At 40.0% G+C, this 23425-nt stretch overlaps 1 protein-coding gene across 3 annotated transcripts in view; it reads right to left on the bottom strand.

The window, feature by feature from the left end:
• The window catches only part of BCAR1 (BCAR1 scaffold protein, Cas family member), a 2082713-nt gene extending 2063954 nt beyond the window's left edge, over nt 1-18759 (bottom strand). The window contains exon 1 of one of the 3 annotated variants that reach the window (XM_044081461.1): nt 18509-18759. In XM_044081461.1, the coding sequence (XP_043937396.1) occupies nt 18509-18526 (18 nt within the window). In that variant the 5' untranslated portion in view covers nt 18527-18759. Of the gene's footprint in view, nt 1-18278 lie in introns of all 3 variants that reach the window. The other 2 variants (XM_044081458.1, XM_044081457.1) reach the window with 2 other exon arrangements.
• Nucleotides 18760-23425: the final 4666 nt, after the last annotated feature.

The following is a 23425-nucleotide window of genomic DNA, read 5'->3' as shown; positions in this document are numbered from 1 at the left end:
TGTTCAAGTGCAACATGAATCCATGAATGGAAATTAGAAAATTTACCCCAGAACTATCCCCTGTACTACTAATGGATGTATGCAGCTCCTAAATGCTATATCCCATGCATGGGTCCCATGAAATTATCCATGGCATGATCCCAGTTATCCTCATTAGGACTAATATATAATTAACTGACCATGGGATGGGTATGGCCAATGTCTAACTAAAATGGGTAGGTTAATTTTGAGCAGAAAAAGGGAAGTTGGTTAGGCTTAAAATGGCCTTCAAGGACAGAAAGCCTACTAATTACCTATGAACCTATAAATAAAATTAAAAGGAAATTCAACTCAATTGGATAGCACTCTTTGAAACTTTAAAGTCAAAGTCAAAGATATAGATGGTCTGGTAGATAGATAATGCAGCAGCTACCAGATAAACTAAAAACTAATTAACTGCAAACAAGGTGAAAAACGTAAATGCCAAATAAAATTCAAATTTCTTTATCCAATGCTAAATGCTATGGTAATACATGTACTTCATCAGCTAGTGCTATGATCTAGATAGGATCTACATATATATATATATATATATATATATATATATATATATATATATAAGCTACTAGGTTAAATAGCCAATCACTCTTAGCGTTTCAAAGACTTCACCTTAGAAGAGACTTAAAGAAAATGTTCTCACTCAGTACAGATACACTATGTGACTGGAGAAGTACACACAAGTACAGATCACTTATTCCATTATATTTAAATCACTTCTCCAGCAAAGTAACATATAAAATGTTTAATATACATACAAAAAGCCTTTCATACACTTAACATATAATAGTGTGTTTACAAAGGGCATTTAGAGCAAGGCCCATTTTTATACATTAAATATGCTCCTGCAATTTTCCAGTTTTATTTCTCTACATAAAAATTGGCATGCCATACATTTTGTTTCATATTCTAGTTTAATGGTATTACCAATCTGCATTAGTAAATAAATTAAACTTCCCTCCTAGGACAGCATGTTCAAACAGCTAGACTGCAGGCATATCCCACATACATATGTGCTAAATGTATTACATGTAACATGTCTAAACTGTGTGTGTTATTTTTACTTTTCTTCAGGAGAGTGTCAGTGCCCTCACTCTTTTCACAGACAAAAAGGTTTCATCACCTGTTAGTGCTGTACACTTTTTATTCTAGTATGAAATAAACCAGATTTTCTGAATACTTACTCACCTTGTCATTATGTTCCTGGAAATTGTTAACTTACAGATAGCTGTCGGCTGATTTTGCTGAAGAATGCTTGTTTCTGTCAATTATGCTTTTTTAGTACATTGGCATTAATCAATGACTCCTTAACTTTGGTCTCACTATATGAACCCTCTGTAACTATTAAAATGAAGGAGCTCAGTTGTGGCACAATGTATTTTGCTTCTCCTCCTTTGTATGCACTTTGGTCTGTAGACAGTTTTTAGGAAGGCAAATGTCTAAATAACTAATCTGACAGGAATGAAGAAGTAGCAGTCAGTTTCAAAATGTTATCCTGATTAACTGCCACAGAAGCCAGGGCATCAACTCTTACATGGTAACAGTAGCAATAATAAACTGTAAAACTGCCCTCAGTGATTAAGCAACACTGAAAGGAAGTAGCACAGCTCTAAGGCAACAGAAATACTAAAACAGATTAAATAAGTGAACTGCAATAACAGTAATAGCTTCAATCAGCATGGCAGTCACAAACAGTTCCAAGAAAGGTAAGAAAGGCAAATGTGCAAGCACACACACACACACACACAAACACACACACACACACACACACACACACACACACACACACACACACACACACACACACACAAAACCACCAATCACTACTCCAAATCGTCATATTAAAATGTTGATGTGAGTTCTGAAGCAAGTTTAACAAGGACAAATAATAACCGAATAACTGCAGTATTGCTGTACTATAACAAAAGCAGTGGTACAGTGGTAGTGTTGTTGCCTCACAGCAAGAGGTTCTCCTGTTCAATTCTCAGTTGGAGTGTCTTCTGTGTGGAGTCTGCATGTCCTCCCCGTGGTCGAGTGGCCTCTGAAAGACATGCATAAATAGGCATGCCTTCGCTGAAGGTTGGGCGTCGGGCTGGCAACTCGGCACCATAAAAAATCTACTGCCAATCATTAGTGGACCGGAGTTCTGCTGTGGCGAACCCTAACCAGGAAAAGCCGAAAAGATAAACATAACAAAAGCAGTGTCTCCTTGCAGCCAGGCAACTCTCTTAGACAACTGATTATAGAACTATCCCTCTCCATAAACAAGTACTGGCGAGTAAAACAGCAATGCTGTACATTATCATTCAAGAAGAATAAACACTACTTATAATAAACAAATGGGGTTCAAGGACATTGGCTCTAAGACAATAATGCCAGCTCCGAGCTAAGTGATGCATGCAAATGAAATGCCTGCTTGACAAATACATCATTAAGTAGTGACATCTGCTCATGAGTATATATTTATTTACTTACTTATTTTATTTACGTTTTGGTTACCAGGTTAGACTACTGATCACAGCATGAACTGCAGGCTCAGACCAGGCAAAATACATTCAAAACAGTAAAATCATACCCTACGCCAATGTATACATTCAAATGCAGAGAGTTATTTTTCTTAAGTTAGGTGCAAAACAAGAGGAAGGAGTGATATATTGACACATCCAATCAAACAAGGATCAGTAGTAGAGATGCATTTCACATGAGCATGCAGTTCAGGCAGACATCTGTGAATAAGACATGCTATGTAGCACCTGAAGCTCCTTTAGCACAGTTTTAGTGGTATATTGTGAATGTATGCTAAACATGAAACATGCATGCACCATGGTATCTGCAAAGGCAGATATAATGTACTTGTTTTCTGAAGAGGAAGTACCAAATACTAGAGAATAAATTCTGATATTAGGTAACAAAGGCTGACTCGAGGGAATGACTAAATAAATGGGGAGATGTGGCAGTCCTCACGGGTTTCTGGTAGAGACCAGTTAACAGTTACATGGGTCACCTGAGACCTGGCATTTAGGACTCCATTATAGAAAACTAGGACAAATTAATTCTGTCATCAACCTTCTCCAAACCAAGTTGTATCAAAAGGGAAGACTAGGTCCACAGAATGGAGATATCCAGAACAGATCACAGTAAATCTTCTCAACTTGTTACAGGTTTTAAAAATTCAGTCGTCCACCCTAGCCAAATGTTTACCCAGCTGGATGATTAATAATTTAGATCCCACTTAGTTGTATTATGGGTCTGTTCCTTACTAGTAATGAATTTCTTGTCTGGCTTTATTGCATGACTATCTTACTTAGGTTAAGCTGGTGTTGAAGTTCCACTTTGCAATAGCTCTCCATAAATCACGGAAGAGTAAAGGAATTAGATTAAATCTGTATTTATTATTAAGTATATAATAGTAAAAAATGATGCTCAAATTATGACCTATATAATTGTATCTTCAAAAATATCCTTTAAAATTTAGTGTTAGACTTTACTATGAACACTAGCTATGTTTCAAGATAAATGTCTTTAGAGGCAGTGTTTTACAAACGAGTGACTTGATACATCTAACTTTGATAACTGCATAGTTTGACATCAGAGTGAAACTTTCAAATAAAACACTGCAGATAGGCAGATCCTGCCAACTTAACCTGGTTGACTTCTGTGAGAAGGTTACTAAAGCAATGGATGAGGGCAAATCAGTACACACTGCACATCTGGACCTTATAAAGGCATTTAACATCATCCCACATGTAAGTATTCTAAATGAACTATCCCATCTAAATGTTAATCCTTATGTACCTCACTGTATAGCAAATTGGCTCATAAATAGAACCCAAAAAATTAGGGTAGGCTGATCTACCAAAAAGATGTGTCACTAGAGGTGTACCCAAGGTTCAGTCCTTGGGCCACTCCTTATTTCTCAGAGGTCAAGGCTACTGTAAATCATTTATGGCTGACCAAATTTGCAGATGACTAAAAACTTGGTGCCATCAAAAACTCCCCAGAGGACACCAGGGTGCTCCAAGAGGCACGTTCTCAAAGCCATGGACTAAATATGAATGCCAAGAAATGTGTAATAGTATCCTTTGGAAGGCAATAAGTTCTTTATAACTATCACACTGGTGACACACCCCTGAAAATTGTTCCAGAAGTTATGGACCTGGGAACCTATGCAGACAATTAACTGTCCTTTGATCACCATATATCCACTATTGAATGAAAATGCATTTTCAGCATTGTATTCATCAGACCGGTCATAGAATATAAGGTCCCCTTCAGTATGTACCTGTCCATATATGTGACACAATTTGAACACCAACAATGTTTTCTTACCAATAAAAATCAAGGGCCTAAATCACAAAAACTATGTAGACCATCCCAAAGCCTTGTCCCTCTATTCAGTATCATACAGGCTACGGAAAGGCGATCTCTACTTCATGTACAGATCTTCAGCAAACCCAATCCTGTCAGACCTACTGCACATTACAAGTCCAATGCGGGTATAAATACTCATAAAAGAGATTTAGATATCTTGATTAACATAAATTGGGCATGTTTGAGGGACAGATACATATCACAGAGAATAACACTTTTCCTTGCTTTATGTGGAGAGAAAGACAATTCCAAAGTACTTCTCTTAAACCATTCAAACATAATATAAACAAATGGATGAGTAACCACATATTCATTCCTGGTTTAGTTCCCTTGTCCCCTCATGGCTAGGGGCAACATGTAAATGTTCTGCTCATCTCCAGGTTATTTGTACCTAAGTTAATAGGTTCATAGGTTCATACTAGGCTATCTGCCCGAGGGCATTTACAAGCCTAGCCCATAGTTTTGTGGCTTACGCCACCCCTTTAGTATGGGGAACTATACCCATTATTTTGCTGTGCCTCTGTTGAGCAGTGACACTGAGATAATCCCTGGGGTATATCTGCGATCTCCCATCCATTGGTCAAGATTTCTCTTGAACAAGGCCAGCGAGGTGCTCTGCCTCACATATACCGGGATTTTATTCCACAGCATAGGGAGTCTTTGGGTGATGAATCTATCCCTCCAGCACGTCCTATTAATAGCCGTGTCGAGGTTTAAGTCTCCCCTTGTGGCTCTGACGGATCTAGATTTTTGAGGTGAAGCATATTCATCAAATCTGGGTTTGACATGGCCTTGTATGTTAGGCAAAGGTCACCTCTGAGCAAGCGTGGCGACTGAATAGAGCTGGAGTTCTTTCAGTCGGGCAGCATAGGACAGATGTTTGAGACCCTTTATCCTTTTGGTGAGGAACTTTGTGGCCTCTCCAGCTGCTGCAAGTGTCGGGTCAGATACATTCGAATGGGGCATTGTACTCAATCATTGGTCTGATGAGTGATGAGTATAGGGAGACTATGACCTCCCTTGATCTAGATGAGAATCCCTTCATGATAAGGTGGGCAATGTAGAAGGTCTTCCTAACTACTTTAGCTACATGGGTGTCGAATGACAGACTACTATCAACCTGGGTCCCCAGGTCCCTGATAGCTTCTTCTGTGCTCAGTGGATTGCCACCTATTTGGTAGCTAGGGGTAACCTTGTTTTTCCCGAAGGGTATGACTATGCATTTTTTGGCATTTAACTTTAGGCCATGGCTCTGGCACCAGTTATCTATTTTTGTGAGACCCTTCTGAAGGATATCTGTGTCAGATGTGTTTTCTACTATGGCGCCCAGTTTGCAGTCATCTGCAAACTTTGTCAGCCATAACCCTCCTGTGTTTGCTTGTACTGGAAAAGTAGATGCCAAACAAGAGTGGGCCCAGGACTGAGCCCTGTGGTACACCACTTGTGACAGGCTTTGAGTCTGACATGGCGCCAGCAACTCTGACCCTGTGGGTTCTGTCACTCAGCCAGTTTGCAACCCATCTTGTGATGTATGGGTTAACATTTAAGCTGATGAGTTTTTCAATGATACCCGAGTGGGGTATTGTATCGAAGGCCTTCGCCAGATCGAGGTAGGCTGTATGGACTGCCTTTCCCTCATCAATGGCTTTGGTGACTGTTTCAAAAAGTCAACCAAGTTTAGAAGGCATGATCTGCCTTTGACAAAGCCAAACTGGGATGGATCCAAAGTCTGCAAATTCCCTATGTCTTTATTTATGAGGTCCATTATGATCCTCTCCATGGCTTTGCAGATAAGGCTTGTCAAGCTAATGGGCGGTAATTTCCAGGGTCGGTGGAGGCACCGCCTTTGTGAAGTGGGACCACAGTTGCAGTGCACCACTCCTGGGTACGTATCCAGAGGTAAGACTATGATTAAACAGCTGTCCTAGCTGTGGGTTTAATTCCTCGTTGAGTTCGTGGAGCACACAGCCGGGGACACCATCAGGTCCCATGGATGCTGTGTTTTTGCTTTGGAGAGAGCAGTTCTCACTTGGGCGTTGGAGATGTTTGGGGGCTGCAATCGCTTGGTATAGATATCTCTCCTTTGGGGAGGGGAGAAGTTTGCACTGAACCTGTCAGCCAGTATGTTGGCAATGTCTGTAGGATCAGTAATCTTCACATCATTTTGAACTAGTTCTGAGCATATCTGGGAGTTTCCTCCCAGGTTTCTAACATAGCTAAAGAAGGCCTTATGATTGTCTTTTGAGTCTTTAGCTATTTTTCTCTCAAAATTTGCTTTGGATGATTTTATGAGAGCTCTTAGTTTTTACTTATAGTGATCAAGCGTGTCTTACCTTTTAAGGATTTTGCTCTATCTTGTAGTAGCTTCCTCCTTTTGTTGTAGAGTTTGTTTATGGCTGGGGTCCACCAGACTGGACGCTTGCCTTTGGTACAAAGAGTCTTTGTTTTGCTTGGGATTGCCTTATCCATGCAGTCCTGCAGGTGCTGGTAGAAGGCATTTGTAAGTGATTCAGCGGCTTGAGTACTGTTTTCCGCCGGCTCGGGGCCCTAAAGGAGACCACACTAGTCTTTAGAAGTGTGAAGTCGGCTTCGAGAAGTTCTTTACTGTGGTCTTTTTATTTCAGGTGGGGGTGGGATGAGGACCTCCAGCGAGATTAGTTTGTGATCTGATCTCACCAGTGAGGGGTATACTTCCGGTGTTGAACATTGTGCTCCCATGTTCGTGATGATGAGATCAAGTATGTTTTCTCCTCTTGTGGGGATGGTGACTAGTTGTTCCATGGCATTTGAGTTTATGAATTCCAGGAACTTTTGGGCTAGGGTGTTTGGGCTTGAGTAGTGTTCCCAGTCTATATTAGGGTAATTGAAGTCACCTAGTATGATGGTGTTTGGTGATACATTTATCCCTCTAGTGTTTTCAGGAAGGCCATGTGAGGTTCCTGAGTTTGTGAGGGTGGCCTGTAACATGCTACAATTTGCAGAGCAGTCTTGCCTATGGTTAATTGCACCTGGATGGTCTCCGATGCATTGTGCGTTGCCACCAGTCTTGAGGTGTGGGTGTCTTTGATGAATATGGATACCCCCTCCTTTCTTGGTATTGTCCGGATTTTGGGGCGGAACGCATGATAAGAGGTAAAACCTGATAGTGCTGGGGTGCTCTCAGGAGCCTTGAACCAGGTTTCTGTCACTGCACAGACATCGATGTTCTCCATACTGAGAAGGGCCTCGAGTGCGTGCATTTTGAGATTTAGACTTCTGGCATTGAGCAGCATTACCCTTAGTTTTTTCCTTTTTGTGTTCTAGGGTGGTAGGTTTAGAATTTGAGCCTTGCCTAAAAAGGCACTATGGGGTGGCAAGAGCCTTTGCCAATATCCGAATCCCAGGGTGACAGGTGCAAGCCGTCCCTTGCGAAGCAGCGTGGCTTGTCCAGCATGTCATCCCAGGCAGACAGACATTGGATCCCCTTTGAATGACACCAGAGTTTAAGCCAATTGTTAAAGCTGATCATCTTATCTCTGTATTGTGGCATCATTCTTGGTGAAGGTAGGATACTGCTCAAGGTCAGGGTCATACCTGCCTGGGCTACATAATCAGAGAGCTCCTCAATGTCTCTTTCATGTAGTCCAAGGAGGTACGTCTCAGGTCGTTTACACCAGCGTGGACAATGACTGAGTCGTATTTGTACCTGCTGTTGAGAGACCTGAGTGCTTGCGTTATGTGGCGGATTCTAGCGCCCGACAGGCAGCTTACTGTGACCTTCTCCTTACTCAGTCTGGTGAGCGGGACGTCAGTGTGTCTGACTATGGAGTCACCAATGACTAGTGTGTCTGGCATTGTGTTTGGCCTTAAGGGCTGTGACTGTTTGACACTCTGACTGTGAGGTCTATGTGTTGCAGGTGTTGTGTTCTGAGGTGGTGGTTGTTTGGGTGTCTGCTTTGGTGGCCTCTGCTGTTTTGGTAGATTTTTGATCAGAGCCTTGAGTATGTCTTTGTGTGTTTATGTGTATGATTTGAGGTTGTGATGGTACTATGTGAGACTGGGTCTATAGTGTGTGTGGTAACCTTCTCCTCCTGACTGGTCTTGCCAGTCCTATGTTGAGAGAGCTCAGCCTCCAGTTTGGCCGTATAGTTGCATCTCTCGCATGTATTTGTGTTTTGTGGGAGGAGGAGAGGGTTGTCTGTGTACATGAGGCAATTGTAACATTGCCTCAATATTCCCAGGTTCACCAGCTGAGCAGGAGAGGACACTAGCAACTGATCCCTCGACATGCTAGAAGGACTAGACAAAAACTTTAAAAGAGATTCCGGGGATGTGGGTGACCGAGAAATGGGGGTTGCCTTTTGGGGTGCTATCTATAAGAGTGCCGTATCAAGGTAATAAGTACTGTAAGAGCAAGTGCTAGGTTTAACAGATAGAGAAAAGTCTACTTGGAGTCAAGTAGAGATGATCTTTTAGGTATTAGAGAAAGTGCTAGTAACAGGGATGCTTAAAGGTAAGATTGAAAAGAATGCACTCTGCAGTGTGCACTAGAGAAGTTAGATATGAAAGTAGGTAACTTGAGTTTTACCTGTTTAAAAAGTTAAGGTTTAGTGGAGAGTTACTATTTTTAAAACAGCAAGATGGACTGAAAGGGGTGGTTACTTTTGTATTTTGGTACTATGAAATACTGTAGGATGGCCAATAAATTTAAATAATTGAAGGGGTGGGATTTCAAAAGTGATGGTTTTGTGATTACTCACATAAGCCAGTGAAAGTAGAGAGAAATGAGATATATGGTCAGATTAACATAAGAGGCGGGCAACTAGAAAGACAGTGGTATTTAACAAGACAACTTAAATGGGTGGGAGGGCGGAAAAAATTCTGCCTGACTCAGAACAGAGAGAGCTGTGGTCTCTTTTGAAGTTTTAATATGCTGTTAAAACAGAATGCAAGCAAAACACAAGATAAAGAAAACAAACTACAGTATTCAAAATATAGAAAGGCAATACAGAAATACAAAAATAACAGCAAACTAACCTTTCCTTCACAGCAAAGTGTAGCAGAGTCTGGATGAGCCTTTCTGGTAAAGTGACTATCAACTTCATGATAATGTATAGCTAGGCTTCTAAGGATCCTCTTGGATCAATAACCTAGACAGTATCTATGAACTTAAGCAGTTGAGTCAGTAATGTATTTACAATCCACATACAGCAAAGAATATCAATAATTCTACAAAATAAATCCATTCATAATGAATTACAGAAGTGGATGGCGATGTTGACATTTGTAACATTGACAAAGAAAACCATAGTGGGATGCATGTTGCACAACACACCACACAAATAAATATATAAGAGGCAGTAAAAATGGGACCAAATCATTATGGAAATGACACCAGATAACAGTAACATGGAATTATCCTTTGGAAAACAACACTTATGTGATAAGAAAAAAATCAGGACTTGTGTTTTAGAGTAATGTCCCAAGTTCCTTGCACACCATATCAGCTTTACATTACTGCTTGCATGACTACAATATGTCAGTAATGTCAGAAAATTGATTCCTGAACAGTGGATAAGGAAGGAATAGTGAAGTGTGATGTGCCTTATCAGGAAAAGCACTGAACAGCACAACACAAACCATACAAATAAATACATAAAATGGACAGTAAACACAGCTAAAACATTACGACAACAACACCGTACAATAGTTACAATGAAATTGTCCTGTAGAACAATAACTCTTATGTATACAAAAATTCAAGACTTTTGTTATAGTCCATCTCTTTTGTCGGTAATGTCAGAAGTCATATACGTTGCCAGTTTCACATTACTGCTAGCCTAACTACATGCCAAGGTTTCAGTTTCATTTATTTACATGCCATCTCAATGATAAGATCTCTTCTTCATAACTCCTGGATCTGGGGTACAGTAGTGGCCTATTTTCTCAGTCTGTGTGGAGTTTGCATGCCTTTATAGCTCTAACTATAGCCGGAAATGGTGCATGGATAGCCCATGTATTTCATTTCTTACTGAAGTAAATGTTTTTAATTCACAATATAGGACTCGTGGGAACTAGTTGTTTGATGACACTTTTGGTTGGCACATACTGTATTAGTGCTCTTGTTTTCTGACTAACTGCCATGTCATGGGATTTCTGGGTATACTCACTATACAATATCAACACACAAGAGAAAAGGAAGCATTTGTGGTATCTAATGAGCATTTAAAATTCCTTCCTGTCTTCCCTAGAGGATTTCTCATGTTGCTATAAAAACATGCATTTCCCAAGACTTCTGAGAAACAGATATTAACAGAAGCCCTACTTCATATACACACATATATTTATATTACATATCTGGGGAAAGCCAAACATTTTCACTGCTTTCCCAGAAAAATAGGACTTAACTTTGAAAACTAAAATAAAAGCTGAACTTGTTTATTCCACGTCATATTATCATACAAAGTCTGTATGTTTCTGGTACTACTTGCTGTGGCCTTAAAATACATGCCTAACATTGTTTCTCAACTAGCAATATCAACCAGGCAAATTCAAACCAAGCCAACCCAAGTTAAACCAGATCTAAAGTTCTGAGCCCAGTTTAGGTTTGCTTGTTTCTGCTATCTGCAGACAATGTGTTCATGCCACCCATAAATTTGTAATCATAAGTTGGACCATGTGAAATAATTGAAGAAACCATTTCTATCTGATAAAATCATTCTGACATAAGTAAGTGATACAAAAGAAAATGTGGTAGACAGAAATGAAAGATCACGCATCTTGAAAATCGCAATTAAACTACATGATTCTGATACAAAGAACAGCAAATTATGAATAGTATCAAAATGGTTATGATATCAGGTGATTTTACTTTCAAAAAACAGAAAGATACAACAAATTGAAAGTCTGCAAAAAACCACATGGATGATTTAAAGAAATGTCAAATCTCATGAAAGGAGGTCCTAATGTAATCAAAGGTATATGCTAGACAACTACGACAACAACAACTATAGTCCAAAATAAGATTAGATTCACAAGTGGGTGTCTAGAAATGGAGAAGATTAAAGCCAATTCACAAATCAAACTGCATGAATAATGGAAGAAAGAATTAAGCTTGGCATCTTGACCTGAAAGAAGAAATGGGGCTATATTTTGATTTTGCCAGGACAAAACAATGCCAGCCATCTTTTTTCTTCCAAATTAGAATTTTTGTACTAAGTATACATTTAATCACATCAAATGATTTATTTCAACTCCTCCTTTCCACACTAAACATAAAATGTAATTCATACAACTGGAAACAGTCTGAAACATACTTCTCCATGAACAAAGTTTTACACAAGAAAAATATTTACTTAAAAAGGAATGGGATAACCGAGTATTGGTTGCAGTGCACATAGTCATAATGCTCTAGATTGATAGATAACTATTACATGATGTCCTATAAATAAGTAGTTCCCAAATGTGGTAGGTAGTACTGGGAAATACCATACCACATGAACTCTTCTGAGGTCCAATGAAACACACAGAGGAGACCATTGCCTCTACAAGGTCTGGTATTCTCCAACATTACATACCAAGGCAGGTACTACTACTCTTACAAAATGTGCACCTGTAGTGTCATTTCAACATTTTTAAATAAATATAACTAACAATGAATGTGCAGAATGGAGCTGAAAGGAGGACCTGGCAAGACCTGCATCCATGACCTCGCATTTGTAGCCTGCTGCTGGAGGGGGCTATATAGAACTTGTGATGAAGACACCTATAAAGACTTTGTTCCCAATTTAAGGCACTGTGAATACTGAATATATTATGTGGAGACTTGCTATGCAAAGCTGCGTAGGCTATGTTTTTTCATTTCATTTTGTATATAAAACTGTGTTTTATATACTTCAGTAATCAGTTGTTTAAAATTAAAAACTTGCTAGCAAACTGGCCAGGAACTTGCCAATACACCATTTTCATCAAATCTCTGCTGCTAAGTATGTGAGCTGTTTGAGCTAACATTTCCTGCATCATTTTGTTTCCTGCAGTGTTGTTTAACTTACAACCCATAGAGGACTCTTAGCAGACTTTAATGTGGAAAACCAAGAGTGTGTGCAGTTGCAAAAGCAATTAGTGACACTTGCCAATGTAATCACTATTCTCAGAACTCTACCTGCCATTAAAACACTAAGTAAGGAGAATGATATGGGGTAGTACATGTTGGTTGGCTTTTTCAGTTGTGCCACATAGGAGGACTGGGACAAATCAGAATGAGATAAATCATTTTCCCTCAACATACACAAGAAGCATTAAAAACCTAAATAAGCATGGATGGGAATGATTATACTGACTATGGGAAACATAAGCTAGGGTTAAGAATGAGATAACTTCTAATGTACAACTGGTAACATTTCACAAATGGATGTTTAATGTTGATAAACTAGTAAAAAATGTATATCCTGTACCTGTAGCCCCTGACTGGAGTCATGTCATAACAGAAAAAGATTTCCTGTTTTAAAGGACACCATGGAAAGTGTAGGAGGAAGGAGTACCCATAGACACAATTTTATCAGAAAGAGGTAAAGCAACAGCTTGATATGCCCAGTCATTTTAGAAATATTGGGGGACAGTAAAATAAGTGACATTATTATACAGATCCAGAATCAAAATCAGAAGAAGGGAGTTAGCATAGAAGCAGCAAATGGGACAATAATTTGGCTGATACTCAAGACAGTGAAGGGAATTAAGATGAAATGATAGAACAAATCTGAATTAAGAATCAGAACAAATCTGAAAGAATCGGTACAAGACAGATGTCTGCACACAGACTTGCAAAAAGACATCAAAATAATACCATCAGAGAAAATAAATGGTTAAAAAAGTGCTAAAAGTAAGAAAGGCAAGAACATATAAAGTTCTAAACCAGAAAGTGATCTTTGTCTGTCTAACTATCCTTTGTAAGAGAAGAGACAGAAGAAACTGCAGTGTCTGGGCTTTGGGACAGAAAGCTATACTTCCTACCTCAAGAAAAATATGAGGAAAGTAACTGAGTTGGTGGACTTACAAATAAGCCATATTAATGTTAAAAATGTAAAATAGGAAGCTAATACTAATAACATTTTCCTTATTCACATCCAGTCTTGAAGACTGCACGTGAATAAGGAAAAGTGTTGCATCTAAGCTTGGTGCCAGTTGTTCTCAGTTATTCATCTTTAGTTGTTCTGCCATGGATTTGGAGCGAACAACCACTCTCATTCATGAACGCTCTGAGCAACCAATTAAGGGTAGTCCCCTAACTTATGCACTCGAGATTCTGGTGCTTCTTCAGTGGTGTGAAACTGAAGACACATATTATGGTTTACCATATAACATCACTGCACACCATAGTCAGTCAGTGTTTCAGAATGTTACATCACAGCAGGCTATACCCAATCAGTGTCCAAGCATATTATAAAGCAGCTTACCATGCCCAGTGTCTAAGCATATTATAACATGCTAAGCAAAATTAGGGTTTCAGAACACTGTACTACAACACACCAGCTCAGTGTTATACTACCAGAATACAATATGTTTTGTTTCAAGACACTACATAAAAATAGAACATGCCTTGTCACTGTTTCAGGAAATTACATCACAGCATACCATGATTAACCAGTGTTCCAGGATATTACTTCAGAAAACATCATGTCCTAGTAACTTTTCTGAGTAGTAGATCACACCACACAATGTTCACCTTGTTGCTTTAGGATAGTACATTATAGCATACCATACCCAAATTTGTGGTTTGTAAATCAAGACCTTATCTGTGGTTTTGCTAATCATAGCACATCATGTCCAGTCAATGTTTGAAGATAATGTATCATGCCATCTTAACAATTCAAACCCAGTCAAAGTGTCAGCATATTACATCAGAAAACCACTGTTTCAATTTATTGCATTAGAGCAAGCTACACCCGGTGTTTCAGCATATTGCATAGAAAGCAAACCATGCCCAGTGAGAGTTTCAGTATACTGTATCATAGTGCATAATGCATAATCACTGTTTCATTACATCACAATGTGCCAATTCCATTCAGTTTTTTAAACACATCATATTACAGAAACCTCTCCAGGAATGTTGCATCATAGCAAACAATACCTATTTCGCATTTCTGGGTATTTCTGGGTATTATATTATAGAATAGATTTAGACGCAATGTCTAAATCCTGGTTTTAATATATTATATCACAGACTACCAGACACAATGTCTAAATCCTGGTTTTAATATATTATGTCACCGACTACCAAGTACAATCGTAGTTTCAGGATATTACATTACAGTACATCATGTCAGGTCTGTATTTCAGGAAACTGTATCACAATATACCATGCCCAAGTAAGTGATTTACGATATGACATCACAGTATAACATTCTATGCTCAGTCACTGTTTCTGCATACTGCATCATAGCATATCACTATCCAAATCAATGCTGCAGCAAATTACAGCACAGTATACCTTATTCGGTGTTTTAGGATATTAAAGCACTCACACCTCACACCAAGTTTAGCTTTTCAACATATTACATCATATCACATCATGCCATGTCATTGTTTCAGTGCATTACATCACAAAACACCATGACATATCATATCACAGAACACAAGGTTTCAAAATATTACATCATAGAGCACCACGTCCACTTGGTATCTCATCAGTGTTTTAACATATTATACAACAGTACCATGTCCAGTCAATGTTTTATGATATTACATCACAACATACTGTGTCAGGTCTGGATTTCAGAAAATTAATCACATCACAGCATGCCTATGTCAGTGGTTCAGTACATGGCATCACGATATACCACTATATGCCCGATCTTGTTTGTACACAACACATCATGCCCAATCTATGTTTCAGTATATTACATCAAATAACACTATGTCCAATCAGTAATTCAAGATATTACGGTACATGACACCAAGCCCAGTGTTTCAGCACATCACATCATACACAGTCACTGTTTCAACATGTCACATTAAAATATAACATGAAAAAAATGTAAACCTGTTATCAGCAAGTGTAATCATTGTAATGCATATTATATCACTTCACAAAAATGCAATCAGCATTTCAGCATATTAGATAACAGAATTATACCAGTATTTTGGCATATTTTATCAACACACACCATGCCCAATCAGTGTTCTAGCATATTGCATCATAGCACACCATTCCATGATGGCCCTTCCTACAAAAAAACTGCAATACAATATTGTCTCTCTACACTCAATGAAGCTTTTTCCTTTTGTAGTTTCTTGACGGCAGTGTTCTCTCACTAGCACTGTGAAATCTAACTGCATACACTGTACTGCAGAGAACATGTCAAATACATCTTCCAGTAGATGATCACTTCCTTCATATGAACACAAAAAGCCAAAGAGGTAAGCACACTACACATACATACATATGTTCACAATTAACACAGTAATCCAGCTGCAAAACAACAAATTGGGTATCTTTCACACAAGCACAATATTAGGCACAAAGATGCGTGTGTGTGTGTGTGTGTGTGTGTGTGTGTGTGTGTGTGTGTGTGTGTGTGTGTGTGCGCGTGTGTGTGTGTGTGTATGTGTGTGTGTACACATGCCCCCCCACACACACACACACACACACATACACAGACACACTACATCATGTAATAATAGGAATGCAATAAACCACTGTCTGAATCAACATTTACAGAAGGAATAATTACACTATGCAAGAAAAAATGTTACTTCCTTATGGCAAACAGGATAAACAAAATAAAAGCCAGCTGTTTAGAGTACCTTTAGCAAGTACAATCTACCATTTTAGAAATTCTTTACAAAGAATTATAAAGCAAATCATTACTTGCATTTATTCAATATGTATTAACATAAGCAGATTAGGCTTTAACACACACACACACACGCGCGCGCGCGCGCGCGCGCGCACACACACACACACACACACACACACACACACACACACACACACACACACACACACACACAGGTTTCCACTCAACACCTCCTTTCCCTGTTCAGGGATATCTTTCAAACTTCATACAGTACAGACTGCTTCCAACCTGTTTCCTCCCATTAAACTTAACTTCTCTGTAGACTCAATTCTTCCTTCACCCAGGACTCAGGACTCATGAAAATAGGAATTTAGCATCTGTCCATTTCTCTGTCTGGTATATTTACCAAAAGGCACCTTCCCTATCTAACTGTTGTGTCTTTGCCTTAAAAGCATACAGTTCTCTAGATGCAGCAACTACCCCTGCGCTACTATGCGTGTGTGTGCACACACACATACACACTCAGGTAAACAGAGTTGAAAATATTGGTTATGGTGAAACCCTTAATGTGCAAGAATAGTCCACAAAATGTCTCCACTCTACACCTACAACTGGAGACAACACCATACAATCAGTAAATAATTTGCATAGAACAGACTTCGAGATGTTTTTTGCTCTCTGCATATTCCATCTGCACTCAGTATGATTCTTGGCCACTATTCTTATTCAGCTCATTATTTCAACAGTGTTTCAAAAAACATATTTGTACCTCGTGGGTCTTACAGAGTTTGGAAAGCATTTCTACCAGCAAGCCACAAAAATTTGATTATATAGTCTTTGCAATCAGCTTCTGCCGTCCATATGAGTTATGTTAGTTTCAAACACAATACTTATGGAGATGGTGCTTAATAGAAAAAAAAAATGTCTGAAAACTGCACAATAATGAAGAAATGGAAAACAAGAACAGAAATAATGAAAAACAATTAATATGGCATTAATCTTTTTTCTGTTTGTGATCTTAGATCTCAGAGAGCATAAGAGCTTCTTCTTCAAATGGGTTGTCTCAATTTAGTGGCAATAACAATTCAAAATGAATTGACATTAGATAGCATACTAAAGGGGTATTATATTTGCATAATGTGAACAAACATATACATGCACCATAAACACAGAAATATGGTATCATGCCTTACACGAGAGAAAACTGTGTCATCCTTATGGCACCTTCCTGATATGTTTTTCCAAGATAATTGCAAAGTTTAAGTTAACTTCTTCCCATGTGCAAGTGCTTACAGAGATCTCAGCTTACTCTTTGATAAGACATAGAAGGTTCCTTTATCTACCACCATTTCAGGAAAAGAAGTGTTCTTAATGAGCTTCTTGTATTCTCCCACCTTCTGTTAAAACGTGATACAGGCCCAGATCATATAATGGAATATTTAACTCATTAGTGCACATGAAATCATCATTCATGACCAAATATAGACTAGACACATCTGTCAATAATTGGAAATACCTTTCTATCAAAGTAGAACTATGCTGCTGGGAAATGTCTACTAATATACTGCCGATGAACATTGCGTTTCATCTTTCGTTTATACTCAAAAAGTGGTTACTATAAAGATCTGTTATCTGAGATACAAAGCTATTACCCTCCTCAGCTTGTATACTGTCTATTAACTCTGTTCAGTATCAACTTTGTCTCAAGTAGTGACTCTGTACCAGTAGCAAAGTGGAGACAAGCTTGTTGTATTATAATTACAACCAGCCTCCCCACAAAACCACACACACACACACACACACACACACACACACACACACACACACACACATTGCCAGTTCGAACTCTGCAAAGAAACGCAACCCACTTGCATGTACTACATCCCAAGGCTGCAACTTGGGCTTGGTATAATGGTGAAGGTCTTTACTCTTTGCCTCAAAGAGATGATATAGAGTTTGATTCTAACCGCAGATAGTTGGCTAGGGTTAAAATGGCCCATCAGGACAGTTATTCCCCTATAAGCCTATGAAAACCCGCAGCTATACTGCATAGCTACAAGTCGACTTTAATTTAAAAAAAAATCAAGATTTACTTACTGGTACCGACATACTGTTCCACTTAAGCTTAAAAATCAGAATGTTCTGCTTTTAACAGTTTCATGGCACCTGCTACGCAGCATTTATATGAAATAACATTTCAGCGGATTTCCATATATTTCCTTTGGTACTTCTAAGAGCCGAATGAAAAGGATTGAAATGTTTCACGAAACGTCATGCCAAAAGCTGACTGCAATCATGCAAAGTGCAGTCTCAGGGAAGCCAAATACCTCGGTTTCCTCCTGCATACGGTGCTCATTTGCTTCATTCAGCAGACCGTGCCAGTCCCGACACCCAGCATCTCCAATACGCAACGGGAGCCCTGCGGGTTTACTTGATTGTCAATAAAAGCTCCCTTATTATGTGCGTCGGTAAGTGGCTGTCAGAGCTTCCATTCAAGGGCTACAAACCGCTGAAAAGGGCCACAACAGCAAGTCCAGCTTAAAGCTGGGGTTCCAGCTGGTAGAAGATCGCGCAGGCGTCAGCAAGGCTCGTCTACCTGCAAGAGAGTCTGGAAACAGAATTATGCTTTCTGCACTGTACCACCAGGTGAAGTCCAGCTTTCATCATGAAAAAAATTGGGGGTGCAAATTGATGGTCATCACGACTGATTTTCAACTTGCAAGGTTGCGCTGATTATGCATTTCGGGGGTACCAATGAGTCACTCTCACAACAATCACCTTGCACACAGACACGAAATCTATGTTATGTATTAATTTGCCTCCTTTGTCTCTTGTGTTTTTTTTTTTTATTTTATTAATTTATTTATTTATTTATTTGCGGGATGGGGGAGAAGTAATTTTCACTGAGACTTCTGATGCCCATCTAAAGCTTTACATCTGCAAAGGTGTTCTTCAACACATGTTATAACATCTGCGCCTGTGCTGGGCAAATTGCTAAACATGTTTCCTTCTCAAATGAAACATAAGAGCAGTTACGTAAGCAGGGTATATTAATATATTCACCTTGAAATAGTTGTCACTAGTGTGGCACTCATTTAAAAGTACATGTTTTCATATACATTGGTTAGTGAAAGTGCTGTACGGCTTGCATAGCCGCACACATCTAATTAACACTTTAGACACTTTTATTCTGAAACCCACTTTCTTTAAATTGTAATGGTCTTCATATAAGATGATACTTGATATGCAGAATAATTTCATGTATTTAATGCTGCTATGTTTTGCTGTACCTTCTTCAAGACCCTCAGACACTTATGCCAATAGATTATTTTTATGCATTTGTAGTAAAGATTCACTAAGTCATCCATGTATTTTAATTCTTTTTAATAACTTTAACAAAATAGTATGAATCTCATGAATCTCAGTCCTCTTCATCGATTTATTCATTCATTTACTCATTCATTCTCTAATTTCCACTTTACCTTTTAGAATATCTCTGTACTCAGTGGGACCAAAGCAGAGAAATTAATTCAAGATAAGGTGCTAGTCCTTCACAGGCTATAGAAACACGCGCACACACACACACACACACACACACACACACACACACATACACACATGCACATAGACACAGAAACACACACACACACAAACTCACACATGTACATACACACACAAACACACACACACACACACGCGCACACACACACATACATACACACAAACTCACACACACATACACACACGCAAATACACACACACACACACACACACACACACACACACACACAAATATCCACACCCACATGCACATAGGTTCATAGGTTCATACTAGGCTATCTGCCCTAGGGCATTTATAAGCCTAGCCAGAGTGTGTTTGGTTTTCGCTACCCATTTTAAATTAATTTTACTATGCCCTTTTCCGAGGTTAGTATACTGTGCCTCTGTCTAACAGTGACACAGAAGTGATACCCAGGGTAAACCTATGATCTCCCATCCACTCATCAAGATTCCTCTTGAAGAGAGTCAATGAGGGACTCTGCCTAACCTGGACTGGGATTTTATTCCAGAGTGAAGGGAGCCTCTGGGTTATGAATCTGTCCCTCCAGGATGTCCTATTTATTTCAGTGCTGAGGTTCAAGTCTCTCGAGCTTGTAGCTTGATGGGATTTGGATTTTCTGAGGTGCAGCATGTCCATTAATTTTGGGTTGGACATGGCTTTATACGTCAGGCACAGATCGCCTCTGAGCAGGCGGTATGCCACTGAGTAGAGCTGGAGTTTCTTTAACCGGGCAGCATATGGCATCTGTTTGAGCCCTTTGATCCTCTTGGTGGGGTACTTTTGGGGTCTTTCCAGTTGCTGCAGGTGTCTGGTAAGGTACATCCCAAAAGTGGCATTGTACTCAATTATGGGCCTGATGAGGGATGAGTAAAAAGGCATGATGACCTCCCCTGATCTAGATATGAATCCCTTCATGATTAGGTGGGCTATATATATAAAATGAGAGATTGTTATCAACTTGGGTCATCAGGTCCCTAATTACTTCTTCTGTACTTAATGGATTACCACCTATGTGGTAATTTGTGGGCACTTTGTTTTTGCCAAAGGGGATGACTATACACTTTTTGGCGTTTAGCTTGAGGCCATGGCTCTGGCACCAGTTGTCTGTTTCTATGAGGCCCTTTTGGAGGATGCTTGTTTCGACTGGAGAGTCGATTATGGCGCCCAGTTTGCAGTCATCTGCGAACTTGGTCAGCCACAGTCCTTCTGTGTTGGCCTGTACCTCCGAGAAATATATACTGAACAAGAGAGGTCCCAGGACTGAGCCTTGTGGGACGCCACTTGTAACTGGTTTGGAGTCTGACATGGCTGCAGCAATTCTAACCATGTGGGTTCTGTCCTTGAGCCAGTTTGCAACCCATCTAGTGACATAGGGGTTTATATTTAAGCTGGTGAGCTTATCTATAATGCCCAAGTGGGGTATTGTATCGAAGGTTTTTGCGAGGGCCAGGTAGGCTGTGTGGACCACCTCCCCCTCGTCAATGGCCTTGGTGACTGTTTCAAAGAAATTGACCAGGTTTAAGAGGCAGGATCTGCCCTTAACAAAGCCGAACTGGGTAGGATCCAGTGTCTGTAGGTCCCCAATATCTTTATTTATGAGGTCCATGATGATCCTTTCCATAGCTTTGCAGACCAAGCTAGTCAGGCTTATGGGGCGATAGTTTCCAGGATCCGTTGAGGGACCACCTTTGTGGAGAGGGACCACTGTTGCTGTACGCCACTCTTTGGGTACATATCCTGTAGTAAGGCTGAGACTGAACAGTAGTTTTATGTTTGGGTTTAGCTCAACTTGGAGTTCATGTAGGACGCAGCCCGGGACACCATCTGGTCCCATTGATGCTGTGTTTTTTGCTTTGGAGAGGGCGGCTCTTACCTGAGCATCTGAGATGCCAGGGGTGAAGCACTCTGCTGGGATAGATATTTGCCCTTTTGGTGGGGGGGGGGAGTTTGCGCTGAACCTGTCAGCTAGGATGTTGGCAATGTCTGTGGGTTCGATGTATTTTTTGTCATTTTGGACTAATTCTGAGCATATCTGGGAATTCCCACCCAGGTTCCTAACATAACTAAAGAAAGCCTTGTGATTATCCTTAGTGTCCTGCGCAATTTTTCTCTCGAAGCTGGCCTTAGACGATTTTATGAGTGCCCGTAGTTTTTTGCTAATACTGATCAGAGATGCCTTCCCTTTTTGGGATTTTGCTCTATCATGTAGTAGCTTCCTCCTTCTATTGTATAGTTTGTTTATGGCTGGGGTCCACCAGACAGGACGTCTGCCTTTGGAGGATTGGGTCTTGGTTTTATTTGGGAATGCATGATCCATGCATTCCTGAAGGTGTTCATAGAATGCGTTTATAAAGGATTCTGCGGTCTGGGCCGTATTTTCCACAGGCTCGGGGGCTTTGAAGGATTCCACCTCGGTTTTGAGGAGTGTGAAATTTGCTTTAGAGAAGTTTTTCACTGTGGTTTTCTGGGCAGGGGGTGGGGTCGGGATGTGAATATCCAGTGAGATTAGTTTCTGGTCTGATCTTACCAGTGAGGGATACACTTCTGGTCTGGAGCATAGAGTCCCCATGTTGGTGATGATCAGGTCCAGTATGTTTTCCCCTCTTGTGGGAGTGCTAACAAGTTGTTCCATAGCATTTGAGTTTATAAATTCTAGGAACATTTGGGCTAGGGTGTTGGAGCTAGAGTAATGCTCCCAGTCTATGTTTGGGTAGATGAAGTCGCCCAATATAATGGTGTTTGGAGAGACCTTCATATTTTCCAGTGTTCTCAGGAAGGCCGAGTGGGGTTCCTGGGTTTGGGAGGGTGGTCTGTAGCAGGCTATAAACTGGAAGGCAGTTTTACCCACTGTTAGTTGCACATGGATAGTCTCTGATGCTTCGTGCTGTGCCACCAACCTGGAGGTGTGGGTATCTTTGGTATGAGGTATAACCTGGTAGTGCTGGGGTGCTCTCGGAAGCCTTGAACCAGGTTTCTGTTACTGCACAGATATCGATGTTCTCCATGCTAAGGAGAGTTTCGAGTGTGTGCATCTTAAGGTTTAGACTTCTGGCATTGAGTAGCATTACTCTTAGTTTCTTATCCCTTGTGATACCTATGGAGGTGGGTTTGTCTTTTGAGCCTTGCCTAAAAAAGGTACTATGGGGGAAGCAAGAGCCTTTGCCAATATCCAAAAGCCCATGCATACATAAATACAGACATACACACACACTTAAACACATGCACTCCACTTATAGCTAATTTGCAAAATTGCGAATCAGCTAGGGCACGTCTTTGGGAGATATAGGAGGAGAGTGTTACACCTGGGAAAACTATGCAGACACTGAGGACATGCGAAGTCTGCACAGAAGTTACCCATGCAGGATCCAAACTAGAGAACCAAGTGTTGAACAGCAGTGCTAACTGCTGCACCAAATAGTCTCACATACACACATGCACACACACACACACACACACACACACACACACACACACACACACACACACACACACACACACACACACACACACACACACACACACACATGCTTACATACTCTTCCTCACACATGTACTGTGCACACACCTACAGAGAATTTTCAAGATTACCAAATCAACTAGGGCATGTCTTTAGGATGTGGAAAAAAATGGAATACCTGAAAAAAAAACATGCAGACTGACATAGTGAAGGGCATGCAGGCTC

This window comes from Protopterus annectens, chromosome 8.part0 (genome assembly GCF_019279795.1).
Source record: "Protopterus annectens isolate FY-2018-M chromosome 8.part0, PAN1.0, whole genome shotgun sequence".
NCBI lineage: Eukaryota > Metazoa > Chordata > Ceratodontiformes > Protopteridae > Protopterus > Protopterus annectens.
This window is presented reverse-complemented; position numbering and strand designations above follow the sequence as displayed.